This window comes from Ovis aries, chromosome 6, assembly GCF_016772045.2.
Source record: "Ovis aries strain OAR_USU_Benz2616 breed Rambouillet chromosome 6, ARS-UI_Ramb_v3.0, whole genome shotgun sequence".
NCBI classification, from domain to species: Eukaryota; Metazoa; Chordata; class Mammalia; order Artiodactyla; family Bovidae; genus Ovis; species Ovis aries.
Window position 1 is genome coordinate 111,650,477 of NC_056059.1, and position 18,002 is coordinate 111,668,478.

An 18,002-nucleotide genomic window follows, 5' to 3' on the forward strand; every position below is an offset into this window, starting at 1 on the left:
CTTGGGATCTCTAATTTTCTTGAAGAGATCTCTAGTCTTTCCCATTCTATTGTTTTCCTCTATTTCTTTGCATTGATCACTGAGGAAGGCTTTCTTATCTCTCCTTGCTATTCTTTGGAACTCTGCATTCAAATGAGTATATCTTTCCTTTTCTCCTTTGCCTTTTACTTCTTTTCACAGCTATTTGTAAGGCCTCTTCAGACAACCATTTTGCCTTTTTGCATTTCTTTTTCTTGGGGATGGTCTTGATCCCTGCCTCCTGTACAATGTCATGAACCTCCGTTCATAGTTCTTCAGGCACTCTGCCCATCAGATCTCATTCCTTCAATCTATTTGTCACTTTCACTGTATAATCGTAGGGGTCTTGATTTAGGTCATACCTGAATGGTCTAGTGGTTTTCCCTACTTTCTTCAAGTTAAGTCTGAATTTGGTAATAAGGAGTTCATGATCTGAGCCACAGTCAGCTCCCGGTCTTGTTTTTGCTGATTGTATAGAGCTTCTCCATCTTTGGCTGCAGAGAATATAATCCATCTGATCCAGTCCATTTTAGTTCGTTGATTCCTAAAATGTCAGTATTCACTCTTGCCATCGAGGAAGTGAACAGCTGTAGGCTTTTTAAGACCTTGAGATTCTTACTGGTGGAGCGATCGCCCTGAGACACTTCGAAAGGGGGGGGGGGGGGGGGAGGAGTGGAAAAGGAAGCGAGAGAAAAGGCGAGCGAGCGCTTATCGGGAAGTGCAGTTTGAGAACCCGGCTAGCGCTCTCCTCCGCGGCCGCTCGGACTCCAGCGGCCTCTTCTACAAGTCGGTCCGGGAGACCCTCATCGGACCCCATGGCCGACTGCAGCAAGAGAAAGAAGCTTTGCTACTGCCTTCTTCTGTGCTTCCTGGTGGCAGGGATCACCGGGGGGGCGATCGGAATCTACAAGTGGTACCGCTCCGGGCTCAACAGGTGGCACGGGCCAGGCAGCACCCCTGATTTTCAGGATATCATCGAGGACCGATGCTACAACTACACCCAGCGGATCCGGCCGGATTCCAGGTGAGCGGGCGTCTTAGGCGCCCTGCGGGGCTCCACGCGCGGTGGGGACGGCGCTCGGCGGGACACGCTGGGCACAGCTGGGCACAGCTGGACGCCGCGCGCCGAACAGCAGCCGTCTGGATTTGCTGGCAACAAGGCATCTACTGTCCCGAGTCAGCTGAGAGCCCGCCGGGCGGTGCCGAGTAGGCAGTCCGCGCGCCACTCGCTAGAGGTGCGGGCGGCAGGTGGTCCCAGGGAGCCCGCCGAGAGCGCGCGGCTCCTGGCGCTTCCGCTCGGCGAGTGGAACTCGTCCGAGACGCCCTGAGCCTGGCCTTCCATTTGGGGCCGCAGCCTCCCCTGAGCGCCCACCACCCGGCGACTGGCTCGGAAAGTCAGTGGGAGGCCGGTGAGTTGCTGCCGTTAGCTACTTTGCGCGGGGTTTCTGTTTGCCAACTCTTGCCTCCCAAGTCCCCGGAGTGTTGCAGATGACACTGGATTAAGTGGTTTGCGGAGCCTGGGGTCGGGGGAGGACAGTCTCTGGGGGGCCGGATCACCGATATTCATTTCGTTCATTAATATACCAGCCCTGAGAGTCTCCTCTTGCGCCCTGAAATAAATGTGACCAGAGCTCCCAGTAACGACAGAAAACAAAGTAACAGCAAGGTTAAAAATTAAGATTCTAACAGCCTCAAAAGTGCATCTGCTTTATGAGTCTATAGGGACGCTGGAAACACGCCGTCTATGGAAACTTTTGTGAAGGTTTCTCCGGCCCTATCCCAGCTAGCCACTAATCTCTCCCCAAAGTGAACCGATTTCCTGACTTCCATTACCAGGGCTTAGTTTCACCCGGAAAACTCAGTTTTGAAATTGTACATGAAGTAGAATAAGCTAGGAAGTAAAAAGGCGCTGGCTGGCTGCCTTTCCCAGACTGCCAAAGGCGGGCAGGCTAGCAGTGATATCCACCTGTGCGATTCAAATCAGTTCTGCCTCTTGACCCGGGGCTGGGGAGAGAGGAAATGGGCAGAGAGAACCCCCTTCCTGCCCCCCAGCCTCCCTGCGGGTGCCCATGAGTTCAGGTTCTAGCGCAGCAGCTGAAGTTTCTTACTTGCAAATTGTTCTAGTCCAAAGATTGCCATGGTCTCAAATGTTTGCTGACAATTAGTTAATTGAGAGAAAATGTAGAAGTTGAGCCATTCCTTTAGATTTCAATTAACGTATCAATTAAATCAAGTGAAGTGCTGTGCTTTGTCGCTCATTTCGTGTCCGACCTTTTGCAACCCCATGGACTGTAGCCCACCAGGCTCCCCTGTCCATGGGGATTCTCCAAGTAAGAATACTGGAGTGGGTTGCCATGCCCTCCTCCAGAGGATCTTCCCAACCTAGGGATTAAACCCAGGTCTCTCACGTTGCAGGCGGATCCTTTACCATCTGAGCCATCAGGAAAGCCCATGAACACAGGAGTGGGTAGCCTATCCCTTCTCCGGGGGATCTTTCCCACCCAAGAATCAAACCAGGGTCTCCTGCATTGCAGGCAGATTCTTTACCAGCTGAGCTACCCTGGAAGCTCAAATCAAGTGATATGCAATCTGAAACGGTAATGATAAAAGTGATCATTTTATTTTTACTTAATTTAATAGTCTTTAAATTGCTGTTGTTTGATCATCTTTAGGGCGTTCACATCCATATAGCAAGCAAGATGCCATAGAGACCAGGTGGCTTTTTAGTCCTTGTCAGGATGCCTACTCAATGTTAAATACACACTCAGTATTCAAAACACACAATATCTAAAAGACACATCTGTTGGCGAATGTATATGTATATATATATATATATATATTTTAAATATTAATGGGGATATCTCCTGTTATTATTTTTTGAACATCTTTCCAGATATCTCACAATACACATACACACACACTTTGCATAAACAAGTTAATAATTAATCTGGTGCTTCCTGTGTGCCAGGCACTTAAAAAATGTCAAACCATTTAGCCCTTTCACAACAATCTGAGGCATCACTAGTGCTATCTCCATGTTACATATAAGCAAACTGAATTGGAGAGTTTGAGCAAACTGCCCCAAATTTGTCTCCAGAAACAACTCTTAACACTCTGCTACCTATGTAGGTTCTGTAGGTGGAGGGACCATAATGCGTTGACTGGGTCTGGAACTTTTTGGAAAGAAAGAGGACACTATTAATAATTATGCTGGGCTTAAACAGAACATACGGTCACTTTATCCTTGGGTAGTTTAAGAGCAGGAACTCTGCACACTGGGTTCAAATCCCAGCTCTGTCACAGCATAACTCTGGGCAAATTACTTTCTTTGAGCTTAAATATTCTCAGCTGTGGAGAATGGAATGGCAGTGCCTACCACATGGGAGGAATGATGAGAATAAGGAGGAAAGATCCTGATGTATTCTAAACGTTCAACATGCTATTTTTGAGGGAAGTGCAATATCACAGACATCTTTCAGTGATAATAAACATGGACCAAGGCCAACATCAAAACAGATGTTCCTTTGCCGTAATCGGCCTATAGGTGACCTCTAAAAACCATTTGCTGTTGGTGCAGGACTTGCAGAGCTCATGGTCAGATCAACCCATACATGAGTTCTCCTGGCCACACTGAGATGATCTTCACTGAAAAAGAACTGATTATTCCTAAATCAGAAAAGGAGATTGACAAAAGGAAAAGATATCCCAGAAGAAACTGAAAACAAACAAACAAACAAACTTATGGCCTGGGAATAAATGCCACCAAAAAAAAAAAAAAATCCAAATGAAAGTAAAAGCAAAAAGCAAAAAAAGTAGGTGCCTAAGCTTAGATTTATTTAAATCACAATCCACTAAATCAGTCTCCAATGATGAAAAGTTTTTCTACTGTAATTGTCATTGTTTAATTTATAATTGGTCCCAGAGATGTTTCAGTGTCATTACACATCGGTTGTGCGGGTTACGTTGCTTCAGTCATATGCGACTCCTTTGTGACCCTGGACTGTAGCCCGCCAGGCTCCTTTGTCCATGGGATTCTTCAGGCAAGAATACTGGAGTGGATTGCCATGCCCTCCTCTAGGGGATCTTAAGGACACAGGGATCAAACCCCATCTCTTACGTCTCCTGCATTGGAAGGCAGGTTCCTTACTACTAGCAGCATCTAACAGCTAATAGTATTCTGTAGGGTGGATATAAATATTTCCTGTGTGTGTGTGTGTGTGTGTGTGTGTGTGTGTGTTAGTCGCTCAGTCCTGTCTGACTCTTTGCAACCCCATGGACTATAGCCTGCCAGGCTCCACTGTCCATGGGATTTTCCAGGGAAGAATACTGGAGTGGGTTGCCATTTCCTTCTCTAGGGGATCGCCCCAATCAAGGACTAGGTCTCCTGCATTGCAGGCAGATTCTTTACTCTCTGAGCCACTGGAGAAGCCAGCATTCTGTAGGGTCGATGTAGATATAACACAGGAGTGGAGGACAAAGCGCCCACTCTCCTGACGCTACCATGCTGGTTGGGGAGAAACATCCTGCAATGAATATTTTTGTGAAATATACAATTTGTGTTATATATGTTATGTTACGTATATATGTAGCTACCCAGGTGTCTCATAAAGAATCTATCTGCAATGCAGGAGACACAGGAGACAGAGGTTCGATCCCTGGGTCAGAAAGATCTCTGCGAGGAGGAAATGGCAACCCACTCCAGTATCCTTACCTGGAGCTTCCCAAGGACAGAGGAGCCTGGGGCCCTACAATCCATAGGGTTGTAAAGACTCGGACACACCTTAGAGACTAAACAACAACATATATTTGTGTACGTATGGGAGTGTTTCTATAGGATAGATTTACTGGGCCAAAGGGAGTATTATGCATATTTTAAAATCTGGTAAATATTTCTGAATTCTCTCCAAAGTAGCTGTATCATTTTATACTCCCATCACCATCCATCAGAGGTCATACTTTCCCACAGTCTTGTCACTGCTGACTAGAACAACAATAGCAACTAATTGTTCCCTGACTGTTGATGATTCTTAGCACATTGTATATGGTTATTGGTCCCAGGGACGGGGGAGCCTGGTGGGCTGCTGTCTATGGGGTGGCACAGAGTCAGACACGACTGAAGTGACTTAGCGGCAGCAGTAGCAGCAGCAGCAGCAGCAGCAGTAGCGTTGGTCGTTTATATTTTTTTTCCTATGAGTTTCCTATTCAGATCCTTGTTAATTTCTACTGAGTTGCTTGTTTATTTCTTTCTATGAGAATTCTTCATATATTGTAGATTATATATGTGATGTTTTCTTTCTCTCTGCCTGTTGTTCTTGTAGCCCTTCTACTTTCTGTTCCCCCAGAGACTTTAACTTCAAGGTCATGGCTCTTTGATTAATACCTTCCTCGTTCTATGTTGCTGAAAGTCTAGCATGCTATTTCCCTTGTAGTCATACCCTCTTTTCCCTGATGGAAGCTGAGACCATTTCTGCAATCCTCCTTTGCCTCCATCTCTTGCCTAGACTACTCTCTCCTGCCTTGGTCATTTATAGTGGGCCAAAGCAGCAATTTATGCCAACCATTCAACTTGGCATTTCTACTCTGATCTAGCTCTTCTCACCTCTGCAGTACTTGGTTCAAACTATGTCTAACATAAAATTGTGATAAGTAATATCATGCAAAACAAAACCATCATAAAAATTATGAGTATAATAATTGCAGCTATGTAAAATTGAGTGTCGAGGAAGAAAGACAGAATATGGCAGTGCTAGGTAAAGGGACTTGTTAGCCACTGATAATTATTACTCCCCTGCCATCAGCAGGCTTATGGTAGGTCTCTTCTCTTATTACTCTTCAGTTTCAAATGATCTGTAATTGGTATCTGGCTTATCTATTACCATGTAACAAACCACCCCCAAACTTAGTGTCTTAAAACAGAAGCCATTTTACTGTTTTGCATGACTCTGAGGATTGATGGGGCTTAGCTAGGTGGTTCTTCTGCTCCTCGTGATGTCGGCTGGGGCTGAAGTCACTGGGAGGCTTAACTAAGCTGGAGCATCCCAAACAGCGCAGACATCACTTCCGTGAATGCCATAGTGGTGGAGTCAGCTGAAAGGCTGGTGTCAGCTGGAATGCTGGAAATGCTGAGTTTCTTCTTCTCCAAGATGTCTCAGAGCCTTCCAGTCACACCTCTGAAGTCTTGACCCTGTGAATGTGTTTTATTAGCAGCACCCTGGATGTGATCATTGCCTTGAGGCCATTTCTTGCTTTGAAATTCTTTTACTAGAAAAGACTGGGAATGAAAAGCAGTTTTATTTCAAACCTAACAAATCTTGACTTGGAAATGCTTGCTCTTGAATCTGCTTAGAAATGAACAGTTGTCTTTTGGTTTATTTCTCTCTTTCTCCCTGAATCTTTCTCACAGACAGCTGGAAGAAATGAGTTGGCACTGCCAGCATTCTGCCTGGAAATCTCCATGGCCAAAACCCTAAGGTCACTAGGTCTGTTTCTATTAGTTCCATTATGGCAGGTGACAGGTCTTCAGAGCACAGATTTCATTTCCCCAGCCTCCAATAACAATTTCTGTCCTGCCTGTTCAGCCTTCACAAACAGTCTTCTTGAGGCCTTTCTATTAATGACTGTAGCTTATCACCCAGTGCTAAATGCTAAAGCCACGTTGTAATAAGAAAGAGAGAGAGACAGAGACAGAGAGATAGCGACAGAGGGAGAGAAAGAGAGAGAAAGTGCTCATTTAACATATTATTGACCAGAGACACGGCAATGTGCTTTTAAGAGTGATACAATTAACATCACCGTGCAAAGATGTTAGAGCTAAAAACTGATCAAGGGTTCCTCATACACCTTGTGGTTGTTATCATTCACATTTTGCTCCATTAGGTTTTTGTCCCAACCTTATGTATATCATCAGCAAGTTTATTACCATTAAATTTTTTAAAAGGAAGCATCATGAAATTTTAAGTGAAGAGGCATTTTTCGGTGAATTTTATGCAGATACTTTCTCTGATTGTCCAAGCAACATAAATACTAGGATCTCAGAAGATGATAGTTCTTCAGAGTATACTTCTGATTCAGACGATGTGACTATTAGGCCAACAAAAAGATTAAAATCCTTCTTGATTCAATATTCACTTGCATAACAAATCGCTGTCCATAGGCATTAGTTTCTGCAAAAATCCTCCCGTCAATAATGTTTGAGGAATTGGTTCACGTGATTTGGTGTCTGACAAGGCAAAATCTTCAGGGTGGGCAGGCAGGCTAGAGATCCAGGGAAGAGCTGATGCTGCAGCTCTAATCTGAAGGCCTCTGCTGGCAGAATTCCCTTTTCCCTGGGGGAAGTCAGTCTTTTTCTTAAGGCTTTCAGCTCACTGAATGAGGCCCACCCAGACCGTGGATGGTCACCTGCTTTACTCAGAGGGCATCCATTTAAATGCAACATGCATCCAGATGCATCTGACTAAATCTCTGGGTACCACGGGCTACAAGCTGACACAGAAAAGGAACCATCGTACACATGTTGGACTGCAAGGAGGTCCAACCAGTCCATCCTAAAGGAGATCAGTCCTGAATATTCATTGGAAGGACTGATGTCAAAGCTGAAACTCCAATACTTTGGCCACCTGATGTGAAGAGCTGACTCACTGGAAAAGACCCTGATGCTGGGAAAGATTGAAGGCTGGAGGAGAAGGGGACGACAGAGGATGAGATGGTTGGATGGCATCACCGACTCAATGGACATGGGTTTGGGTGGACTCTGGGAGTTGGTGATGGACAGGGAGGCCTGTCGTGCTGCAGTCCATGGGGTCGCAAAGAGTCGGGCACAACTGAGTGACTGAACTGGACTGAACATGTGTTTTAGGTTTCCGTTAGGCCATGCCTCTCTTCCAGATGCACTTTCTGTTTTGGTTATCTTTTGCTGCATCAAAAATTGCCCTAACACATAGGGGCTTAAAGCCTCAGCCATTTGTTATCTTTCCCAGTTGAGTGGCTTGTCTGGGATCAGCTGGATGGCCTGCTTCACATGGTGCCAGCTGGGGCTGTAGTCATGAGCAGCTGACTTGGCTGGAACATCCGAAACGTGGCGCTTACAAGATGGCGCCGTGGCCCGTGGTGTCAGCTGGGGTGGTGGCCTTGCTTTCTCTATTCCTCTCAGGGCCCCTCTTCACCTCGTGGAGTCACCATACGATCTCTTTGTGGTGCAGCTGGATTTCTTCCAAGTTCCCAAACTTTCAGAAGAGCCCTTCCTAAAGCTTTAGACCCGTAACCAGCACAGCATCACTTCCACACTGGTCAAGTCGCCTCTTCAACCCCGATTCAGGAGGCAGAGAAACAACGCTGCCCACCCCATGCCAGGAGTGACGGAGGTAATGTGGGCAGCTGCACCCTTTATGTATCTTTATGTTAGCTTTTAAATGTTCGTTTCTTTATCATCTTTTTTGTTTTTCTGTTACACCTCTTTCTACTTTATTGCTTTTAAAAAAAAACCCTAGATTTAAAAATGTTAAAAATCTAGCAGATGCTTCATGAAATGTACGGTCATTTAGTCTAGAGACATTCTGCTGCGGGATATATCTCGAGGATCTAAAAGAGTGCCTGGGATATAATAAGCAAAAATATTTAGCTGGATTAAATGAGTGATGTACAAGCTAGCAGGGGCTACAGGGGGCTCAGTGGCGAAGAATCCGCCTGGAATGCAGAAGACATGGGTTGGATCCTGGTCTGGGAAGATTCCCCTGGAGAAGAAAATAGCAACCCTCTCCAGTATTCCTGCCTGGGAAATCCCATGGACAGAGGAGCCTGTTGGGCTACAGTCCATGGGGTTGCAAAAAAGACATGACTTAGTGACTAAATAACAACAATATATAAGCCAGTATATTACAAATAATAGAAATGAACAAAATCATAATAAATGATTATTTTTGTCCCTGTCCTGAGACAAGCTTGTGTCCTGGCTGGAGGCCTTGTTTGCTTGCTCATGCTGCCGTGTCCAACTTTTTGCGACCCTGTGGACTGTAGCCCGCCTGGCTCCTCTGTCCGTGGGATTTTTCAGGCAGAATACTGGAGTGGGTTGCCATTCCCCTTGGATGGAGAGGGGCTGTTTAACTCATCTCTGCATTCCCTGTGGTCCAGCATGTCCTTCATCACTTTATAGAGTCTTAATCCGTGCTTACTGACTTGAACCTGCTGAAGTCCACACCGTGCTTGTTGATACATAAGCAATGAGAGCCTTAATCAGAGAAGATTCTTCTTTGATCTTTTCCCAGCTGCTAATGATCCCTTCTGTGACCGCATCCACTGTCTTTTCTGATGCCTTTATCTCTAGTTCATCATTTGTTTCAGCTTCTCTTTCCTTTTCAAAATTTCCAATAAGATTTCTCAGGGCCAGCACTTCATTTTTACTTCCCCATGCCTCCCATTTTAATGACTTTAGCATTTCTTTAACTTCCACTCCCCATAAAATGTATGAGCAAAAAATTGTACCCAATAGCAGATTCATACAAACTCTCAGTCAAGGTTTTTGTGTATGTGTGTGTGTAGCTGGGGTGGGACGTGGAGGATTCAGGGAGAAAGAGAACTTGAGTCCTGCCCTCCGGGTCCTGCAAGGCAGGTTTAGGAGGACTGGCCTGGAAACAGTAACGCGGGACAGTGTGATGTTCAGCAGCTAAGAGGGTTGTACCCAGACGAGAGGGGCCCTGAGGAGGGAGGGGCTGCTTCTCTGCTATTAGCCCTTTGCTGGATTCTCCAGGGCCATGTGGGATGTACTCAGGTACCCATCAAATGAGAAAATATCTGTACATGAATTGCCACATACCAAGGGTCACAGCAGCACCACCGAGATTCAGCAAACTGAACCCACCTGGAGCGGCTGAATCAGGAAGGGCTTGATGAAAGAGGTCATGCATGAAGTCTTCCTTTAACGGTAGGGTTTTCACAAAAGGCTGTTCCCAAGAGTGTGTATTAACCCTGTTGAACAAAGTCTGGGAGATAGATAAGATGCCACTGCTTGCGGCAGATTGGCCAATCCGTGGACCAAAACTCTCTGATGGCTGCAGGCCCTCGGGAGGATCTCGCTGGTTAGAGGGTCATGCCGGCCCGAGTACAGCCTGAACTTTCTCAGCACATGAGACTGTGAGAGGGTGACCGTCCTTGCAAGGGACAGAATGGCAGTGTGTTTTCCCTTCGTGGTGATGGAACAGCCACCTGCTCATTGCCCCTCTTCCCAGTTAGACCCTGAATTTCATCAGCGCACCCAGGGCCTTGGGTTCTCCCGTGCACTCTGTGATTATCAGGTTTCCTTCAAGCCTATCTTTCCTTCTGGGCTTCTGAGGCCGGGACCAGTGGCCAGAGGGTCTCAGGTGAGCCTGACTGAATGTGGAAAGTGAAACAAGGGTCCGAGCTGCTGCTATGGTTACGAGGAGGGAACTCGGACCCTAGGGCTGAGTTATCAGTGGAAGGAAGGGTGGAGTGGAGTACACATGCAAATAAGCTGAGTGTGGGGCCTGTGGGGCTTGGGGTGCTCCCAGGATATCTGGGGAAAGGTAGCTGGGGGTGGGTAGACTCTTCTAGAAGGAGGGGTTAATTGCATGCTCTGGGAGCCCATTAGATGGCTGAGTGAGAGAGGACAGAAACAGAGGAGAGAGAGAAGGAGAGAGGTCATTTCCAGGCCAAAGATGCTTCTTTGTTGCTTCTGATGTTGTTCTTAGAAAGGTCGGTGCTGTTTGCAGCTGCCTGCCGCCCAAGCTCCCTCCCTGGTATCGTTATTAATAACCCAAGGAAGTGGCCATGAATAAAGAAAACCTTTATTCAGTACCACAGTGAGCACTCATGGCCTCTCTGCTTCCTCCCTCCCTCTTTGCAGGGAAAATCCCTTGGAAAACAGCTGCAAAAAGCCTGTTTAGAAATTTCAAGGGGATAAAGGTTGGGAATCCATGTGAATGGGCTGTCTGCAGTGCACTAGGAGCTCTATCTCGCTTCCTGTCGGAGAAGTCTCAGGACACACACTGTAGGGATGGAGCCGAGACAGTTATTATAAATGATTGAGTGATTTCCTAGAGCTTGCAAGGTAACTTGTGGGGTCCTCGTACAAATAAAGATGACTTGCTCGTTGTTCAGAAAGCAGGAGGAAGATTCCCTTTTATTCTGTGGTCTTGAGCTTCCCAGGTGGCACTGGTGGTAGAGAACTTCCCGTCGATGCAGGAGACATAAGAGACATGGGTTCCAACCCTGGGTCGGGAAGATGCCCTGGAGGAGGGCACGGAGACCCACTCCAGTATTCTTGCCTGGAGAATCCCATGGACAGAGGAGCCTGGCCCGGTGCAGTCCATGGGGTCGCACAGAGTCAGACATGGTGGTTTATCATTATTATTTTATGTGATATTTTTGCTGTGCTGAGTCTTGGTTGCTACACGTGGCCTTTCTCTAGCTGCGGCCAGAGGAGGCTCCTCTCTAGTTGGTGCCAGGTCTTCTCCTGTCGGGGACCATGAGCTCCCACGTGCTGGCTCAGGAGTTGTGGAAAATGGGTTTAGTTGCCTCCCAGCATGTGGGATCTTCCCAGACCAAGGATGGAGGTCATTTCTTCTGCATTGGCAGGCAGATTCTTAACCACTGGCCCACCAGGGAAGCCCTGCCAGGTGGTCTTTGCCTGCTCTTGGAAGTCGGGTTGTTACCGAGTCCAAACTCACTGTGATGAATCTGAGACAAGGCCCTGCAATCAGGACTTTATTTGGGAGGCAGCTGACTGAGAAGACGGCCGACCAGCGCCTCAAAAGAACCATATTGTGGGGCCTGGAAGCCAGATTCTTTAATGGATCAGAGATGCAGGGAGGTGAGGAAACTAAATAAACAGACTATTCAGTCCTTACAAACGTCCCCCACGATGGCAAGTCAGGCAGGGGGATGTGTTAGTTTCACTTCCTTGCAGACCTTCACAGGTGGGCGGCTCAGCTCTTCTCCCTGAGGCCGGCCACTGTGCACGCAGATAATAACAAAACAGGCAAGATGAGGGTTCCAGTCACAGAAACAGATCCAGCAGAAATTCAAAATTAACCTTTCCTGGTTGCCGGGTTTCCTTGAGCATGGGGGTTACTGGCAGGGAGAGTTCAGACCCTCACAGGTGCCGGATTGCTCCCCGCAACTTGGTACACAGGGAAGGGATGCCTGACTCCACCAGACCCTCCTGCTGGTGGGCAGAGTGAGGAAGGGTCCTCACAGGCAAGACCCTGCCCCAGGGAGGTGGAGAAGCAGCAGATGGGGAACCATATGTGAGCCAAACTTCAAGGCCCTGGTGCACCTCCCAGTGTCCTATCGGGCTTCTCTTGTAGAAACACAAAAGCAAAGGTAAAATTTTTAAAAGTTTCCAGACAGTGGCTTCAGAGCATCAAACTCTAAGCGCAGTCTTTCTGAGCCCCGGGCTCTCTGTGACTGCATTAGTGCATGAAGACAATCTTGAAGTTAGTACAAGGCAGAGTGAGGACCGAAACTCATCTCTTTCTACCCTTGGAATCATCAGGCCCATTCAAACGAGGAGGAAACAGAGACAGGGAGTGCTTTTCCCACGGTCGGAGCTGGCTAAATGGTAGAACTGGCTTTTGAACTGACTGCGTAGCTTGGGGCCGTCCCATTCAGTGGTTTCCAAAAGAGGGTGTTCTAAGCAAGTCCGAGGCCAGAGGCAACCCATTCCCAGTGTGTTAGCGTTTCTGCTGTCTCCAGACGGAGGTGTCTTCCTCCATCATCTCAAAGGTGAGTCATTAGGCTGCTGGGTGAGGTCACAGGTCTCCATTTAGTGAGGCAAGGTCCTAATGTTTGTGCTTTGGGACATACTACACATTTCTGCAGGTAAGGCAGCAGAGTACCACGCCTGCGCTAGTTAACAGCCATAGTCTTTGTGGTTTATCTCACGTCTTGAACCATCATCTCTTGGAACTGGGTCAGGAAGGATGTGGTTCATACCAAGCACACTAATCCTGGGTCCCTACTGATCACAGCACGTGGGGGTGAGCCTGGGTTCAACCTCAGCCTGCCGTGTAGATAGATGCTAGCAGTTGGTTAGAATAGTCCCGAGAGACTATCTGTGTGTGACGTCTATTTGTGATTCTGCAGCAGAATCACGTTGCTTATCAGTAGATAAGTGTAAAATACTATTTATTCCACCTGGGGATATTCTTTCCCTTCTCTTTCAGATATGGATGCTTAAGTGCACTCAGTTCAGTTCAGTCGCTCAGTCGTGTCCGACTTTTTGTGACCCCATGAATCGCAGCATGCCAGGCCTCCCTGTCCATCACCAACTCCCGGAGTTCACGCAAACTCAAGTCCATTGAGTCAGTGATGCCATCCAGCCATCTCATCCTCTGTTAACAAGGCACCAGGGCTGTTGTGAGCACTGTCCCTTCTGCCCAGAGTGCGGTGGGTGTCTGTGCAACTAACTTCCTTGCTTCCTTTGATCTTTTGCTCAAATGTTATGTACTGTCCTCCCTGTTTAACACCCAACACAGACACTTCCTCCCCATGACTTCTGACTCCCTTCTGTTCTATTTTCCCTCCCCCTGCCCCCATAGAATTTATAAACTGCTGGGATACTCACTATCTTTACTGTCTGCTATCAGTCTTGCCCTGATAGAATGGAATCCACCCAGGGCAGAGGGTCTTGTCTATTTTGTCCACTGGTGTATCTTATTTGTTCACAAATGTGCCTGGAACATAGCAGATGCTCAATAAATATTTGCCAGGTGAATGAATAAATGATTTCTGAGCTTTCCTAAGCCTGAAGAGCCTTCTGATTTTGAGACTCTGCTGAGAAAATCCTCACCACCTCAGTGAATGCCGTCAGTCTTTCTTCTCCCAGTAGCTGGCGGTCTTCGCCTTCAACACAGGCTTCCAGGAGCCTCAAATTTGAGAATCCACTGACCCCTGCATTGCAGGCAGGTTCTTCACCATCTGAGCCACCGGATCCTAATTCCTGTTAGGACTCAGCTTTGTTCTGGGGATAAGTTGTTATTGTTGTTCAGTCACTCCGTCATGTCCGACTCTTTGCGACCCCATGGACTGCAGCATGCCAGGCTTCCCTGTCCATCCCGGAGCTTGCTCAAGCTCATGTCCGTTGAGTCAGTGATGCTGTTCAACCATCTCGTCCTCTGTCGTCCCCTTCTCCTCCTGCCCTCAGTCTTTCCCAGCATCAGGGTTTTTCCAATGAGTCGGGTGGCCAAAGGATTGGAGCTTCAGCTTCAGTCGTTCCAATGACTATTTGAGGTTGAGTTCCTTTGGATTGACTGGATATAAGTAGGGACATGATTTTGAATTTCCTGAAGGGGGCAGCATTGTTTAGCAGAAAGAGAGAAGTTTGGCGGTAAGACACCTGTCCTGCCTGCTGACTGTTGTTTGGCTTTGGGCAGGTTGCTAAGCTCTGAGACTAGGTAGCTCCAAAGCAGGGAAGAGGGTAATCCCCCCCGCCTCCCCCCGCCCCCCACACACAAGGAGAGCTGGGGTAAGGGTTAAATCGGACGCGTCCACGATGAGCAGTGGTGCGCGCTGCGGTGTTCACACCCTCTCCTCGCTCCTTCTAGCACTCCCCTGCCTCTGGGCACTGCAGACGCCTGCGTGTGTGGGCCAGAGGTAGGAAGAAGGGGCAAGAGGCGAACAGGAGGGAATACTCATGGTGGGAGGGTAGCTGGTGGGGGTCTGTGGGAAGGAGCTGAGTGATAGGGGGAGGACATCTCAGTGACCTTCAATCCTGACACTGGTGCCCAACCTGAATGCATCGAGACTCTAGGTCAGCAATTAAGGAAGCAAACAGCAAACTGCTATCAGCCTGGGAGCCCAGCTCAACCCAGAAAGTTGCTTATGACAAATCACTCTTCAGAAGCTGCTCCTGGAGCTTGTCGGGCATGAACACTGATGAAACACGCTGATTTTTCAGTCTTCCCTGGTGGCTCAGATGGTAAAGAATCTGCCTGCAATGCAGGAGATGTGGGTTCGATCCCTGGGTTGGGAAAATCTGATGAAGGGAATGGCTACCCACTCCAGTATTCTTGCCTGGAGAATCCCATGGACGGAGGAGCCTGGTGGGCTACAGTTCATGGGGTTGCAAAGAGGTGGACACAAATTAGTGACTGAAGAACAAAAAAGACCGGTTCAGATTGCTGGTTACCGTCAATGCCTGCCCACCTACCCCTAGATAAGAGCACCTGTGGTTGAACAAAGTGGGTTTATTGCTTTTTGCAGAACGACTGGACTCTGGCCCTAGGGACGCACCGGGACAGGAGAGGACACACAGGAGCAGGAGAGGGCTCCATCTAAGGATGTTGTGTGCTAGTAGCTTAGTCCTGTCCGATGACTAAGGCAAGAACACTGGAGTGGGTTGCCATTTCCTTCTCCAAAAGGAACTTTAGAAAGAAAGAAAGTGAAGTGGCTCAGTCCTGTCCAACTCTTTGCGACCCCTTGGACTGTAGCCTACCAGGCTCCTCTGTCCATGAAATTTTCCAGGCAAGAGTACTGGAGTGGGTTGCCATTTCCTTCTCCATCTAAGAATGTTAGAAGGGACTTAAAGGATTTGGACTTGTTTTATGAGATTTTGGCCAAGTTTCAAGGAGGCTGGTTTCCCTGGATGCTGCCAGGAGGCAAAGGGGATGGGGTTAAGCTTTCATGTGCTGTCTCTTCAGTCATGTTCCACTCTTGCAACCCCAGGGACTGTTACCCACCAGGCTCCTCTGTCCATGACATTTCCCATGAGGCAAGAATATTGGAGCGGGTTGCCGTTTGCTTCGCCAGGGGATCTTCCCAACCCAGGGATCAGACCCGTGTCTGTTACGTCTCCTGCATCGGCAGGTGGTTTCTTTACCACTGAGCCACCAGGGAAGGCCACAGCGGCTGGGCCTCGCTGATATTCCCCGATTCCTGGGCTCATCAGGAGGAAGGAGCCACTCAACTTGGCCAGCCTGAGGCCAGAAGGCAGAAGACCCTTGGAATGACAGCTTGGCTAGTGCCCCGCAGGGACAAAGCAGGCTCAGAGGGAATAAAGAACTGGAGGCTCGTCCTCCCTCCCCTGGGTCCAGCTGTCTGATCTGATATTATACTTGGGATGCCAAGTCCAAAGGCCAGAGTTTGTCCTGATGACGATAGCTGAGCTCTGCCAATGGAAACCCACTCCCTGTACCCCTGAAGGGTTCGGATTCACATGCCACGCAAACTCACAAGGGAAGGTCCAGCTCGGTCTCCTCCAGCAAACCCCGTCTCCCCTCATTTCTGCTGCCTTGCCAGCCTGCCTGCTCTCCACCAGGGGCTGTTTGGAGGGGGCCATGGGGTTCGAGTTTCTATTTCAAAGACTTCACTCCATCTTTGAGGCCATCACAGATTTTTTTCAGAATGATTTTTCAAAAAAAAAAGAGAAAAAGTCAGCAGAGGCTGCCTCCCTGCTTCCACCTATCCACCATTTTCCCCTTGTAATTAGGTAAGATTCGGAACCGTTTCCTTGGTCTAAAAGGCCCGCGTGATCTCCTCTCAGTTACTTTTCTGACTTGACTTCTCCCCTCTGCTCCCCTTGTTCTTCACTCACTTCCTGAAAATCAGCAAGTTCTTTTCTGCCTCAGGGCCTTTGCAGTTGCAGGGCCCTCTGCCTGGACCGCACCCCTCCCAACATCTAGTCTTAGGGAGCCATCTCCTGACCAGCCTTCCTAAGGTGGCCATTGCACCAAAATTCCCCACTGATTCCCTACGCTCCTGTCATCACCTGTACTTACTTTGTTAGCTTATTTGCTTGCTTGTGTCCGATCTGTCTCTCTGACCAGAGAGGAACCTCATGAGCGCAGGGACCTTGTAGGGCGTGGAGGCTGATGCTCATCCCATACGGATGCTGTGCACATGAGACACAATGGTGTGGATGAACCGCTTGGCACAGAGTGACCTTCTCAGTGAGACTTCTTTGGCGTGTGTGTGCGCTCAGTCGTGTCCAGCCCTTTGTGGTCCCGTGGACTGCAGCCCACCAGGCTTCTCTGTGCATGGGATTCTCCAGGCAAGAATACTGGAGTGGGTGCCATGCCCTCCTCCAGGGGACCTTCCCTACCCAGGGATGGAACCTGCGTCTCCTGCATCTCTTGCCTTCGCAGGCAGATTCATTACCGCTAGAGCCACCTGGGAGGCCTTGTGCTCTAAACATATATTTGAAATCGCATTATTCATCTTTTACTTTGCTTCCTGTCTTATCTCACAGAAGCAGAAACTGCCAAGAGATCAAGCAGGCATTCATGAGTGCATTCATTTCCAAGGATCCCTGCAAAGCGACAAAGGAAGACTACAGACGACTGATCGACCTGGCAGATCCCACTGTGCCTTGCAACAAGGTAACTGGGGCCAAGTTATGGATTTAAAAACTGGCCATAAAAGCCAAAGGGAAGAGGTCATAATCGGGGTGAAGGAAGAGGAAAACTGGATATTAGGATGTAGGCTTGACTGGTGGGGAGGGAGCTTGTGGGCCTTTGGGAGACCAGGATGTCACAGGGATTCAGGACACCCCGGGGGACAGGAGATGAGAGAGAGGATTGGGGATGTAGAAAGAGGAAAGGAAAGTTGGCCAAAAATCAGGCAAAACAAACCTAGCATAAATCCCAACCCAATCCAAACAAAAGTGATCCACCTGATAAAATTCAAAACTCTCCCTAACCTCTGGTGATAGTGATGATGGTAACAGCAATGCCTTTTTGAATTTTCTGAGTGTCCTTTTTGCTTACAAAGGGCTCTCTGAATCTTATCCTGTTACGTTTTCACTGTGAACCTGTGAAATAGGCAGGTTAGGCATCAGTCTTTCCATTTCACCAGAAAGAACACCGAGGCTTCCTGAGTTAGGGGACCAGTGATGACTGAATTTGATGCTCTTGAAAGTACCCAGCTGAAATGCACAGAGTTCAAGATTTAGACCCAGACAGGCCTGCATTTTAATACACTAATTATACTGGGAAAGGTCTCTAACGGAGTGCATCTTTTCTTTTTTAAAAGCTTGA

General features: G+C 48.1%; 1 protein-coding gene across 2 annotated transcripts in view; it reads left to right on the forward strand.

Moving 5' to 3' along the window:
* The first annotated feature begins 735 nt into the window (after positions 1-735).
* The window catches only part of LOC114115250 (ADP-ribosyl cyclase/cyclic ADP-ribose hydrolase 1-like), a 57,191-nt gene continuing 39,924 nt past the window's right edge, over positions 736-18,002 (forward strand). For both annotated transcript variants that reach the window (XM_060417415.1, XM_042251894.2), the window contains exons 1-2: positions 736-1,042; positions 17,216-17,345. In XM_060417415.1, coding sequence (XP_060273398.1) covers positions 834-1,042; positions 17,216-17,345 — 339 coding nt within the window. In that variant the 5' untranslated portion in view covers positions 736-833. The remainder of the gene's footprint in view (positions 1,043-17,215; positions 17,346-18,002) is intronic.